This window comes from Chiloscyllium punctatum, chromosome 25 (genome assembly GCF_047496795.1).
Source record: "Chiloscyllium punctatum isolate Juve2018m chromosome 25, sChiPun1.3, whole genome shotgun sequence".
In the NCBI taxonomy this organism is placed as follows: domain Eukaryota; kingdom Metazoa; phylum Chordata; class Chondrichthyes; order Orectolobiformes; family Hemiscylliidae; genus Chiloscyllium; species Chiloscyllium punctatum.
In genome coordinates, this window is record NC_092763.1 from 21,292,740 (window position 1) to 21,307,187 (window position 14,448).

At 44.0% G+C, this 14,448-nt stretch overlaps 1 protein-coding gene across 1 annotated transcript in view; it reads left to right on the top strand.

Annotated features, from left to right (window-relative positions):
* Positions 1–1,053: 1,053 nt before the first annotated feature.
* Positions 1,054–14,448, top strand: part of LOC140495620 (sodium- and chloride-dependent neutral and basic amino acid transporter B(0+)-like) — a 75,021-nt gene continuing 61,626 nt past the window's right edge. Inside the window, 7 exon segments of the mRNA XM_072594620.1 lie at positions 1,054–1,119; positions 1,378–1,531; positions 2,232–2,294; positions 2,297–2,362; positions 7,041–7,213; positions 11,374–11,414; positions 13,715–13,744. Coding sequence (XP_072450721.1) covers positions 1,054–1,119; positions 1,378–1,531; positions 2,232–2,294; positions 2,297–2,362; positions 7,041–7,213; positions 11,374–11,414; positions 13,715–13,744 — 593 coding nt within the window.

A 14,448-nucleotide genomic window follows, 5' to 3' on the forward strand; every position in this document is an offset into this window, starting at 1 on the left:
ATTTTGCACAAGAAGACACTTCTTGTTGTATTTTTATATGCAATCATCACACTTCCACTGGTGTTTGTGATTCAGCCAAAAGATCATGCACCTAGCAAAGCTTCTAATGAGCCAGCCAGATGGCTGAGCTGATCAGTAAATAACATTTGAAAGCAATGGAAGTTTTTCAGTAATTAGCTCTGGATCTCACACTGCGAGAGCCCTATATAATCATACAATTCAGAATATTGCTTTACCCTATCAATAACCTACTCCAATACAGATGAAGACTTTTTGAATATTAATGTGCTGCTCTTTCAATTTGTGACTTGCTGATAGTCAGAGGCAACAGTGTAGGAACCATATTATTTAATAGTTACTTAACTTTTCCAACTATAGAACTATCCCACCTTACTTTAGTAAGCACAGTTTTAATTTAGGCGATAACATTTCACGATGGAATGCTAAGAAAGCAACACAGATTTACTTCTCTCTTATAATCTTCCAACTTGAAACATTTGGTGAGAGGTGAGACTGCCAAATCAATGGACACGCAATCATGTTTTTCCCAAATCCATGTACGTTTCACCTTGTATAAGGATTACAAAACTACAGCCACACATTCAAAACTAATTTAAATTTCATTAGGTAAAATGAACTCGGGCAGCAGGGGATGACAGTTATATTTCTAATATGGGAGAAGACCTGTTCATTTTTAGAAGAAATCTTAGATAGCTTTTCTTTGACTGAAGTTCAGCTTGGTTTGGATCCACTTGGGAGCTATTCCTTTTAAAACCAGCACTTTGCCCAAACTCTGAGGACAGGGAACGAATGCACTTTGATCGTAACTGTTCTGAAAACAAATCATTTAACTCAATAGAAACGTTTAGTGTGGAAATTGAATGATTAGCTAAGCAGAGTTACACCTGTAATGAAACACAGTAAGAGGCTGACTTCTGACTCAACAAGAATAATCCATTCATGAGAAGTTGGAGGACTTTTGGCCAAAAGGAGTGTCCTCATTTTACTTCCAATTCTTGTGCAAGTGGAAGAATAGTTCATTGATCTCCGAAAATGGAGCGAAGGCATTTATTTCTGTTCATACTGAATGACAATCGGCCAAACCCTCCACAGGACACGGTGAGTATTTCAACAAAACAAAACAGTAAAAACCCATGTAAGACAATGAGAGATACTGTTGATTTGTAGATTTTGGTCGTTGTGAATTGTAGACTCTCTGTGGACCTCTGGCTGTTTCTAACCTGACAGACATTGCTGCTAAATAGAGAACTGCACCATTTTCCGATAGTTGTGGGGAGTGGTAACTATACATTTCACTTGAGATTTAGTCTGAGAAAGATTAATGTCTGAGCTTGCCATTTCAATTCTTTCTCCCAGGATACCGTCAATGAACATGGTGCTGTGGGTGATGAGAATGTGGAACGGGGTAACTGGTCTTCGAAGACTGATTACCTGCTCTCAATGATTGGTAATGCAGTGGGTTTTGGGAATGTTTGGAGATTTCCTTACCTAGCTTACAAAAACGGAGGAGGTACGGTAGACAAATTAAAAATATCGGAGAGTAAGAAAGGCAGAAGTAAATGGATTGATTTGTTGACTTATCCTGAAAATTGTAGTTCAGTAAATAACAAATGTTTATTGCACTAAAAATAATGCAGTAAATAATACAGGGTTAAACAATTCCAATGTGAAATGGTAAATTCAATCCCATAGCTGACAAGTTTGTATACTATTTTCTTACGAAGAGAGAGATATGTCAAGGTAATAGTTTAAAATTAGCTATGTGATGCACCAAATATATGCTATTTATAAACCAAAGTAAATGGTTCATTTATTGATTTGGAATATATTTTCAAGTGATATTGTTTAGAATGCATGAGCCATCCACATCAGATATATTTACTGCACAGTGTGTGAAATCCTCAGAATAGCAGGCTCCTCAGTCAGGTCCTGTGTTCAGGCTTGTACATTATCATCAAACCTGCTCAAATCAGGACTCTTCACAACCCACACCATTGGATTGATGGAAACCAAGGATAAATGTATAAGAAGTGTCACAACAGAACTGCGTAAAGTGACCTGAAAAGATATCTGATTGTGTTAGAGAGTGAAATTCACAAAATGGGAATTTGGGCATTCGTAGAGATTTCAGGATAAATTTTAATACAACCCACACAGTGTAAGCATGGAGTTTCAGCTTGAAAATTGAAATCCTTTCCGCTATTTTCCAGGTGCATTCCTTATTTCTTACTCTGTCATGCTGATCCTTGTTGGGATATCATTGTTTTTCTTGGAGGTTCCTCTGGTCAGTTTGCCAGCCTTGGGCCTGTTGCAGTGTGGAGGGCTGTGCCTATGTTACAAGGTGAATGTTTATTTTATCAATACAGTCACAGCAAATTCGGAAAAGTAATAGTGATGATTTAATAAATAATAATAAACCTCCCTTATCTGACAAAGGTTAAAGCCAAACTTGTGAAGTAATGTTGCACTCTGATCTGCCATACACATTATTAGATATGGTACATGCTGTCTATTGGCTTTTTGGCTCATAGTTTGTAAGGTTTTTTATAAAAATGATGAATTGAAACCCAGGACTGGGGGCCTAACACAGCAGAGTGACATCACTGGTAAGGCATAAGTCCATTGGTTGATAATAGCTACTAACTTGACTATTATTGGCTACTTTCAGGTTGAAGGTAAATAAGGGAAATATTTAAGGTTACAAATTAAAAGATCAGTTGGAATTTTTTGAAAAAAATCAAATTAAGAACTTTTTAAATAAAATCGAGATGCAGGGCTAGGCAATATCTTGCAACTGCATGAAACTGGAATTGATGGACCCTACTGAGGTTCAATGTGACCACATCTGTGACAAGTGTTGGTTTCTCTTGTGTATGACCTATTCTTCTTTGTGTGTGGCTGCATCAAGCTGTGTGTAGTTCCTCAGTACACAACCACTAAGTCTGACTATGTACTGAGGTTCTACTTGTCCCTGGTGTTGTGAAGGATGGGACTGGTCTTGTTGCTGCAGACTGCTCCAAGGAATTAGACTGTTCCATATCGCCTGTCCTTTGTGAAGAATTTCAAAACACTTTTCATCACAGGTCTATTAGGAAGAGGTCAGTATGTAGTTTCCTCAAGACCCTGTGGGAAAAGGACAGGTTAGTCAGCAGACTGTCAAAGTCATTTTGCAGAATGCCTCATCACCAGAATTTTCCAACAAGTGCCATGACATCGCTTGGCTCATGGTGAGAAGGGCAGTACCTGTCAGATTCTTCACGTATGCCTGGATTCTCTGCACCATCGTATGCTGCCTACAAAGTGGCTTCAGGAGGGGGAGTTTGTGACTGTCTCACATTTCCTGCTGGAATATGCCTTTGCAAAAGGGAGACTGGAGAGAGATGCCACACCTGTGTCACTCGCCCATCTCCCCCGCCTTGCAGCTGTCTGCACTGGACCCACTGTTATAGGAGTCATCATTCTTCAGACGCCATCTCATCACTGCTGGGCCCATCTCACTGCTGCCTCCAATACTGGGTAGAGTGTTGGGCCCCGCAACCAGGAGTTCCCACTCTGGGCCTCCCGTGATTCCAGCCAGGAGTCTCCTGCTCCGCTGCTGCCTTGGTGACACCAGGTGTCCCTGCTCTGGGCCTACTGCTAGCCGGAGTGCCTCATTCCCCTGACAGGCCAGTCTGCTGCCATGCCAAGATTCCCGCTTCTGCCACTGTCCTCCAATATGCCAGCACTGGCACCTTGAAGAGTCCATCACCTCCGTCTCTGATTGCTAGAGGAGCAGGAGAATGTCCTTGCTACCATCACTGCCACCTCCAATTACCGGAAGGCTGCCACCACTCCGTGTAAAGCCTGCTCTTGTTGCCTTCGACCAACCCACCAAAGAAACGAGAAATGAAAAGAAAAAAAATCAAGAGAGAGCAGAAATTAAAAGATTTTTAAAAAGTAGATGGAAGTGGATGAGCTCTAGATAAGAGTCTGCATGCAGCCCTGCTACACTGTCGCCCTCTTGGAAAATTGAGGGTTTGCAGAGCAAAAATAACCCTGACGAGAGTTATGTCCAGGCCTCACAGCAGCAGTCAGGAGATGGGTCAGAAAATAAATCAGGAGATAGAAAAGGCATGTAAAAAACAATGCACAATTACAATAATCATAGGAGTCTTCAATATACCACTGGATGAGGAAAATCAGGTTGGGAGGGGATCCAATAAAAAAGGGATTTGCAGAATGTCTACGAGGTGATTTGTTCGAGCAACTTGTGATAGAGCCCTCCAGGGGACAGGCAATTCTGGATTTGGTGCTGTGTAATGAGTTAAACTCGATTAAAGAGCTTAAGGTGAAGGATCCATCGGGGGCAGTGGCCATAATATGATAAAATTCACCCTTCAGTTTGAGATGGAGAAGCAGGAATCTGGTGTAAGATCTTTACAACTGAGTCAATGTAACCATAAAGCCATGAGGGAGGAGCTGGCCTGAGTTGATTGGAAGGGGACTGTAGCAGGGAGGACGGTAGAGCAGCAATAGCAGGAGTTTCTGGGGGTAGTTTGAGGGGCAAAACAGAAATTCATCACAAGGAAGAAGAAACATAGTAAAGGGAGGATGAGGCAACCACGGCAGACAAGGGAAGTCAGGAATAGCCTAAAATCAAAAGGAAAAGCATACAATGTGGTGAAAATTAGTGGGAAGTCTGAAAATTTGGAGGCAGTTAAAAACTAGCAGAGGATATCTACAAAAGCAATAAGGGGGAAGAAGATGAAATATGACAGTAGGCAGGTTGTAATATAAAAGAAGATTGCAAGAGTTGCTTTAGATGCATAAAAGCTCAGAAAGAGGCAAGAGTGGACATTGGACCATTAGAAAATGAGGCTGGGGAAGTAGTAATGGGGAGCAAAGAAATGGTGAAGGAAGTGAATAGGGATTTTGCATCGGTCTTCACTGGTGGAAGACACCAATAGTGTGCCAGGATGTCAAGAGTCAGGAGGCAGAGGTGAGTGTAGGGGCCATTCCTGTGGGGAAGGTGCTGGGGAAGCTGCAAGGTCTGTAGGTGAGTAATTCAGCTGGATCAGATGGACTACACCCCAGAGCTCTGAAGGTGATAGCTGAGGAGATTGTACAGGCATTGTTGGTGAACATTTAGGAATCACTGGAGTCAAGGAAGTCGCCAGACAACTGGAAAATGGTTAATGTAACATCCCTGTTTCAGAAGGTATGGAGGCAGAAGGGAGGAAACTATAAGCTGGTAAGTCTGACCTTGATCATTTGTAAGATTTTACAGTCCATTATTAAGGATGAGATTGTGGAGGGTTTGGAAGTGCGTGGTAAAGTAGGGCTGAGTTAGCACAGCTTCATCGAGGGTAGGTCATGTCTGACAAATTTGTTAGAATTCTTTAAGGTGGTAATGAGCAGGGTAGACGAAGGAGAACCAATGGATGTGATCTATTTGAATTTCCAGAAGGCCTTAAATCAGGAGCCATGTATGAAGCTGCTAAATGGGATAAGAGCCGGTGGTGTTAGGGGCAAGGTCCTGACATGGTTAGATTAGTGTGGAAACAGGCCCTTCGGCCCAACAAGTCTACACTGACCCTCCAAAGAGTAACCCATACAGACATGGATAGAGGATTGGCTGACTGGCAGAGGGCAGAGATTAGGGATAAATCCACCAGTTCCACAAGGACTGTTGGGACCACAACATTATGCATTAACAATCTGGACAAAGGGACTGGGGGCATCTTTGCTATGTTTGCAGTTGTCGCAAAGATTGGTAGAGGGACAGGAAGGGCTGAGGAAGTGGGGAGGCTGCAGAAGTACTTACAGTGGTGAGGAGAATGGGCAAAGAAGTGGCAGATGGAATACAGGATGGGAAATTGTGAGAGTTATGCAATTTGGTAAGAAGAATAGAAACAAAGACTATTTTCAAACTAGGGAAAGGCTTTGGAAAACCAAAACATAAAGGGTAGGAGTTTAGGATTCCCTTAAGGTTAACATGCAGGTTCAGTTGGCAGCTAGGAAGGCAAATACAGCATTAACATTCATTTCAAGAGGGCTAGGATATTAGAGCAGAGGTGTGCTACTGAAGTTGTATAAGGCTCTGGTCAGACAGCATTTGAAATATATGAAAATGTTTGGACCCCATGTCTCAGAAAGGATGTTCTGGCCTTGGAGAGGTCCAGAGGAGGTTTACAAGAATGATCCCAGGATGAAGGGCTAGTCAAATAAGGAACAGTTAAGGACTCAATGGAGCCTAGAAGGATTTACAGAATAATGACATTTACAGAATAATGAATGGTCTGAATAGAGTAGACCTGGAGAAGGTGTTTCCACTAGTAGGAGAGACTGGGACATGAGGGAACAGCCTCAAGTTGAAGGGACAACTCATCAGAACTAAGATAAAGAGGAATGTCCACAGCCAGAGGGTAGTGACTCTGTGGAACTCATTGATGCAGCAGGTTGTGCAGGCCAAGTCATTGAGTATACTCAAGACAGAAATAGATAGGTTCTTGGTGGTAAGGGGTTCAAGAGTTATGGGGAGAACTCAAGAGAATGAGGTTCAAAAACATATCAGCCATGACTGAATGGCAGAGCAGACTCAGTGGGATGAATGGCCTAATTCTGCTCCTATGTCTTATGACCTTATGGCCTAAGACTGGACATGTGTGATTATCACCACTCACAATGATAATGGTATCCTAAAGAATTAGTGAGAGGGCATAAAAAGGTGAAGACAAGGAATATCATTCTTTTAATCTAGACATAGAACTATAACATAACTAACATTTCCTGTTTAATACAAAGAGCCTTTGAAATCTTTACTGTTGGACACTAAATGTTGAAGCAGCCAACATAATCGATTAAACAAAACAGATATTTCCCTAAAGGTGTGGTCAGCCAGGGCAGTCTCCCTGTTCTATCCTGTGCTCACTGAAAGAAAATCCAATTTGGTTGAATGACCAGCCAAATGCATGTCAAATACATTATTTTAAATCAATAATTCACAAACCAGACTCCTCTGTTCTTTCTTCTGTTTTCAGGTGTGGGGATTTCTACGATGCTTCTGATTACAATGTCCAACATTTCATACAACTGCATCGTTGGCTACAGTCTGTACTACCTGTTTGCTTCCTTCCAATCGCCCCTGCCATGGACAGACTGCTTCAGTTGGTGGGGAGCAGATGAAACATGCAGCAGGACCCCCAAAGATACAGTGTTAGCTTCTACTGGGGAAAGTGTACACACCGACTGTTCATTGTTCATTCTGTCAGTCTGAGTGAGGGAGAGAGATGGACAATAGTTTCAGTGACCATCCTCATTGTGACCATACAGCAGAAAGACTAGGATAGAAAGCAGCAGGAATCATGGCACTGAGTCACTGGAATAGCAGGACAGTCAGTCAGAAATAAATAGTGAAACATTAGAATTTAACAGTCTTTCACATGTCTCACTTTTACTTTCACCTTGTCAATAAGTCTGTGTTGTGTTCTTTCTGACTGCGTTCAATTGTTTGTTTCTCTCTCTATCCCTGTATTGTGCCTCACACTGACTCCCTTCTCTGTTTATCACTGTGTTTTGTGCAGGTATCATTTTCTTAACTTATTCTCTTTTTCTGAATTTTTCAAATATCTATCATCTCACAAATATTTCTTACACAGTCTGACTCTAAGACACACAGAGTTTTTGTTGCATTTATTTAAATATCTCGTCACTTTCAATTTCATCTCATCTTCCACAATAACACTATTTAACTCAGGATGTCTCATGTCACTATCAAAGGTTACCTCTGTGTGAATTGACAAGACTTAATGTGAAATCTTCACGTGAGTCAGAGTTGAAATTTCTGAAACAGAGGACAAAATACTTCAGCTTTGAAAGAAAATCTACTTTTAAATAAACTGGGATTGTGGGTGATCCCCTGACCATACTGTTCGGACTGGGTCTGTGGGTGACCCTGGACATCAACTACAGTCTGCAAAATACGGTAATAAATCACCCACAATCCCAGCCTTTACAACACAGTCAGGGATCACCCATAGTCCCAGTCTGTACAATGAGATCAGGGATCACCCACAGTCCCAGTCTGCACAATACTGTCAGGGATCACCGACAGTCCCAGTCTGTACAATACAGTCAAGGATACACCCACAGTCCCAGTCTGTACAATACAGTCAGGGATCAACCACTGTCCCAGTCTGCACAATACTGTCAGGGATGACCCACAGTCCCAGTCTGTACAATGAGGTCAGGGATCATCCACAGTCCCAGTCTGTACAATACAGTGAAGGATCACCCTCAATGCCAGTCTGTACAATACAGTCAGGGATCAACCACAGTCCCAGACTGTACAATACAGTCAGGGATCAACCACAGTCCCAGTCTGTACAATACAGTCAGGGATCACCCACAGTCCCAGTCTGTCCAATACTGTCAGGGATTACCCACAGTCCCAGTCTGTACAATGAGGTCAGGGATCATCCACAGTCCCAGTCTGTACAATACAGTGAAGGATCACCCTCAATGCCAGTCTGTACAATACAGTCAGGGATTACCCACAGTCTTAGCCTGTACAATACAGTCAGGGATCACGCACAGTCCCAGTTTGTGCAATACAGTAAGGGATCACACACAGTCCCAGCCTGTACAATACGGTCAGGGATCACACACAGTCCCAGTCTGTACAATACAGTCAGGGATCACACACAGTCCCAGTCTGTACAATACATTCAGGGATCACCCACAGTCCCAGTCTGTACAATACATTCAGGGATCACCCACAGTCCCAGTCTGTACAATAAATTCAGGGATCACCCACAGTCCCAGTCTGTACAATAGGGTCAGAGGTCACCCACAATCCCAGTCTGTACAATACAGTCAGGGATCACCCACAGTCCAGCCTGTACAATACAGTCAGGGATCACGCACAGTCCCAGTCTGTCCAATACGGTCAAGGATCACCCACTGTCCCAGTCTGTACAATACTGTCAGGGATCACCCACAGTCCCAGACTGTACAATACGGTCAGGGATCACCCACAGTCCCAGTCTGTACAATACTGTCAGGGATCACACACAGTCCCAGACTGTACAATATGGTCAGGGATCACCCACAGTCACAGTCTGTACAATACAGTCAGGGATCACCCACAGTCCAGCCTGTACAATACAGTCAGGGATCACGCACAGTCCCAGTCTGTCCAATACGGTCAAGGATCACCCACAGTCCCAGTCTGTACAATACTGTCAGGGATCACCCACAGTCCCAGACTGTACAATACGGTCAGGGATCACCCACAGTCCCAGTCTGTACAATACTGTCAGGGATCACACACAGTCCCAGACTGTACAATATGGTCAGGGATCACCCACAGTACCAGTCTGTACAATACTGTCAGAGGTCACCCACAGTCCCAGCCTGTACAATACGGTCAGGGATCACCCACAGTCCCAGTCTGTACAATACAGTCAGGATCACCCACAGTCCCAGTCTGTACAATAGTGTCAGGGATTACCCACAGTCCCAGCCTGTACAATACAGTCAGGGATCACGCACAGTCCCAGCCTGTACAATACGGTCAGGGATCACACACAGTCCCAGTCTGTACAATACGGTCAGGAACCACCCACAGTGCCAGTCTGTACAATACTGTCAGAGGTCACCCACAGTCCCAGTCTGTACAATACGGTCAGGGGTCACCCACAGTTCCAGTCTGTATAATACTGTCAGTGATTACCCACAGTCCCAGCCTGTACAATACAGTCAGGGATCACCCACAGTCCCAGTCTGTCCAATACGGTCAAGGATCACCCACAGTCCCAGTCTGTACAATACTGTCAGGGATCACTCACAGTCCCAGACTGTACAATACAGTCAGGGATCACCCACAGTCCCAGTCTGTACAATACTGTCAGGAATCACACACAGTCCCAGTCTGTACAATACGGTCAGGGACCACCCACAGTGCCAGTCTGTACAATACTGTCAGAGGTCACCCACAGTCCCAGTCTGTACAATACGGTCAGGGGTCACCCACAGTTCCAGTCTGTATAATACTGTCAGTGATTACCCACAGTCCCAGCCTGTACAATACAGTCAGGGATCACGCACAGTCCCAGTCTGTCCAATACGGTCAAGGATCACCCACAGTCCCAGTCTGTACAATACTGTCAGGGATCACTCACAGTCCCAGACTGTACAATACAGTCAGGGATCACCCACAGTCCCAGTCTGTACAATACTGTCAGGAATCACGCACAGTCCCAGTCTGTACAATACATTCAGGCGTCACCCACAGTCCCAGTCTGTCCAATACGGTCAGGGATCACCCACAGTCCCAGTCTGTACAATACATTCATGCGTCACCCACAGTCCCAGTCTGCACAATATACTCAGGGATCATACACAGTCCCAGTCTGTACAATACATTCAGGGATCACCCACAGTCCCAGTCTGTACAATGCATTCAAGGATCACCCACAGTCCCAGTCTGTACAATAGGGTCAGAGGTCACCCACAATCCCAGTCTGTACAATACAGTCAGGGGTCACCCACAGTCCCAGCCTGTACAATACAGTCAGGGATCACGCACAGTCCCAGTCTGTCCAATACGGTCAAGGATCACCCACAGTCCCAGTCTGTACAATACGGTCAGGGATCACCCACAGTCCCAGTCTGTACAATACGGTCAGGGACCACCCACAGTGCCAGTCTGTACAATACGGTCAGAGGTCACCCACAGTCCCAGTCTGTACAATACAGTCAGGGGTCACCCACAGTCCCAGCCTGTACAATACAGTCAGGGATCACGCACAGTCCCAGTCTGTCCAATACGGTCAAGGATCACCCACAGTCCCAGTCTGTACAATACGGTCAGGGATCACCAACAGTCCCAGTCTGTACAATACGGTCAGGGACCACCCACAGTGCCAGTCTGTACAATACTGTCAGAGGTCACCCACAGTCCCAGTCTGTACAATACGGTCAGGGGTCACCCACAGTTCCAGTCTGTATAATACTGTCAGTGATTACCCACAGTCCCAGCCTGTACAATACAGTCAGGGATCACGCACAGTCCCAGTCTGTCCAATACGGTCAAGGATCACCCACAGTCCCAGTCTGTATAATACTATCAGGGATCACTCACAGTCCCAGACTGTACAATACAGTCAGGGATCACCCACAGTCCCAGTCTGTACAATACTGTCAGGAATCACGCACAGTCCCAGTCTGTCCAATACGGTCAGGGATCACCCACAGTCCCAGTCTGTACAATACATTCAGGCGTCACCCACAGTCCCAGTCTGTCCAATACGGTCAGGGATCACCCACAGTCCGAGTCTGTACAATACATTCAGGCGTCACCCACAGTCCCAGTCTGCACAATATACTCAGGGATCACCAACAGTCCCAGTCCTGTACAATATTGTCAGGGATCACTCACAGTACCAGTCTGTGCAATACAATTTGGGATACACCCACACTCCAGTCTGTACAATACAGTCAGGGATCACCCACAGTCCCAGTCTGTACAATACAGTCAGGGATCACCCACAGTCCCAGTCTGTACAATATAGTCAGGGATCACCCACTGTCCCAGTTTGTACAATACAGTCAGGGATCACCCACAGTCCCAGTCTGTACAATATAGTCAGGGATCACCCACTGTCCCAGTTTGTACAATACAGTCAGGGATCACCCACAGTCCCAGTCTGTACAATACGGTCAGGGATCACCCACAGTCCCAGTCTGTACAATATAGTCAGGGATCACCCACTGTCCCAGTTTGTACAATACAGTCAGGGATCACCCACAGTCCCAGTCTGTACAATATAGTCAGGGATCACCCACTGTCCCAGTTTGTACAATACAGTCAGGGATCACCCACAGTCCCAGTCTGTACAATATAGTCAGGGATCACCCACTGTCCCAGTTTGTACAATACAGTCAGGGATCACCCACAGTCCCAGTCTGTACAATATAGTCAGGGATCACCCACTGTCCCAGTTTGTACAATACAGTCAGGGATCACCCACTGTCCCAGTTTGTACAACACAGTCAGGGATCACCCACTGTCCCAGTTTGTACAATATAGTTAGGGATCACCCACAGTCCCAGTCTGTACAATACGGTCAGGGATCACCCACAGTCCCAGTCTGTACAATATAGTCAGGGATCACCCACTGTCCCAGTTTGTACAACACAGTCAGGGATCACCCACTGTCCCAGTTTGTACAATATAGTCAGGGATCACCCACAGTCCCAGTCTGTACAATATAGTCAGGGATCACCCACAGTCCCAGTCTGTACAATACGGTCAGGGATCACCCACAGTCCCAGTCTGTACAATACAGTCAGGGATCACCCACAGTCCCAGGCTGTCATGGATCACCCACAGTCCTGTTTTTTTGCATTGAAGAGCTTCATAACTTTATTCCAAAAAAAATCTCTAAATTTTACGACATTTCCATTATGCAATATTCCAGAAGAATAGGAATCAGTTTTTCTCTGCCTCAGACGAATGTGATGGAAGCTGGTACAATTAAAACATTTAAAAGTTACCTGATTGTGTATATGAATGTGAAGGGTTGAGATGGATATGGGCCAAATGTTGGCAAATGGGACTAGATTAATTTCGGATATGTTTTTCAGCATGGACAAGTTGGACTGAAAGGTCTGTTCATGTGCTGTACATCTCTCTGACTCGATGAGTCTTGATCTTATTTGTTCCATTTAGTATTTCAAAATCTGTGACCAAGTCATCTTTTTAGTTTTTAATTTATAAAGAATAGATTCATTGTCTGTCTAATATCATACTATTAGGGACATCTATCAACAGCCAGAAGATATAGATTTCCCATTATACACCCTCAGAATTCAGTGATGGAATTCCTTGTCTCTGTAGGCTAGGACTCACTCAAGTAGCGATCGATTTCTACATCTTCTATTTCAGAATTTGGAATGTTACATCTTGCCAAAAATAATTCAGATATGAAGAAGTTATATTTGAGCTAAAATTACAATGAAATTTTTGAAAACAATCATTTCATCTTATCCTTGAGATTTACGTTATTTGAAATTTCATTTTTACATTGCTAGTTTCTGAAAGTGAATTGAAAAGAGTGCATTCAACAAAGTGGTTCATCTGGGCTCAGAATAAATATGGATGTCTGTAAGATCATAAGACCATAAGATATAGGAACAGAATTAAGCCAATTGTCCCATCAGGTCTGCTCCACGATTTGATCATCACTGATATGTTTCTCAAATTCATTATTCTGCCTTCTCCCTGTCAGGCTTGATTACCTTACCAATTAAGAACTATTTTATCTCTGCCTTAAATTCACCCAATAACTTGGCCTCCACAGCCCTCTGTGCAATGAGTTCCATAGATTCATCACTCTCTGGCTGAAGAACTTTCTCCTCACCTCAGTTCAAAAGGGTTGTCCCTTCACTCTGAGACTGTGCCCTGGGATCCTGGCCTCTCCTATGCATGGAAACAACTTCTCCACATCTACTCTATCCAGGCCTGTCAGTATTCTTAACATTTCACTGAGATACACCCTCAAGGAAAGGCACAGAGTCCTCAACTGCTCATCATGTGATAAGCCCTTCATCCCCAGGATCATTCTTGTAAATCTCCTCTGGATCTCTTCCAATGCCAGCACATCCTTCCTTAGATACAGGGCATGAAACTGCTCACAATATTCCAAATGAGGCCTGACCAAAGCCTTACACAGACTCTGCAGTATATCCCTGTTCTTGAATTCTAGCTGTCTTGAAGTGATTGCTAATGTTGCATTTGCCTTCATAACTGCCAATGAAACTAGCATGTTAACCTTCAGGTAATCCTGAACCAAGACTCTCAAGACCATGTGTGATTCAGATTTCTGAAGCCTTTCCCCATTTAGAAAATAGTCTATGCCTCTATTCTTCCTACTAAAGTGCATATCCTCACACTTTTCCACATTGTATTCCATCTGCCACTTCTTTGCCCACTCTCCTAACCTCTGTATGGCCTTCTATAACCTCCTCACTTCCTCACCACTATCTGTTCCTTCACTTATCTTCGTCTCATCTGTAAACTTAGCAACAATGCCCTTAGCTCCTTCACCCAGATTGTTAATGTATAATGTGAACGTCCCAACACTGACCCCTGCAGAACTCCACTAGTCACCGGCTGCAATACCCCAAAAAGCCCATTTATCACCACACTCTATCTTCTGCCAGACAGCCAATCCTCTATCCATGCCAGTACTGTGCCCCAAATGTCATGTGCTCTTATCTTATTTCACAGCATCCTGCTTCAGTCACCAATCAGCTGAAAGGCTTTTAAAATTAAACGCATCACAAACTAAATATAACTGCATTCTTTTTGTGTGTAACCAAAGCTAGAGAAGGAAATCTTCTTTATGAAAATCCTCCACCTCACTAAGAAAGCTTCAGTACAAT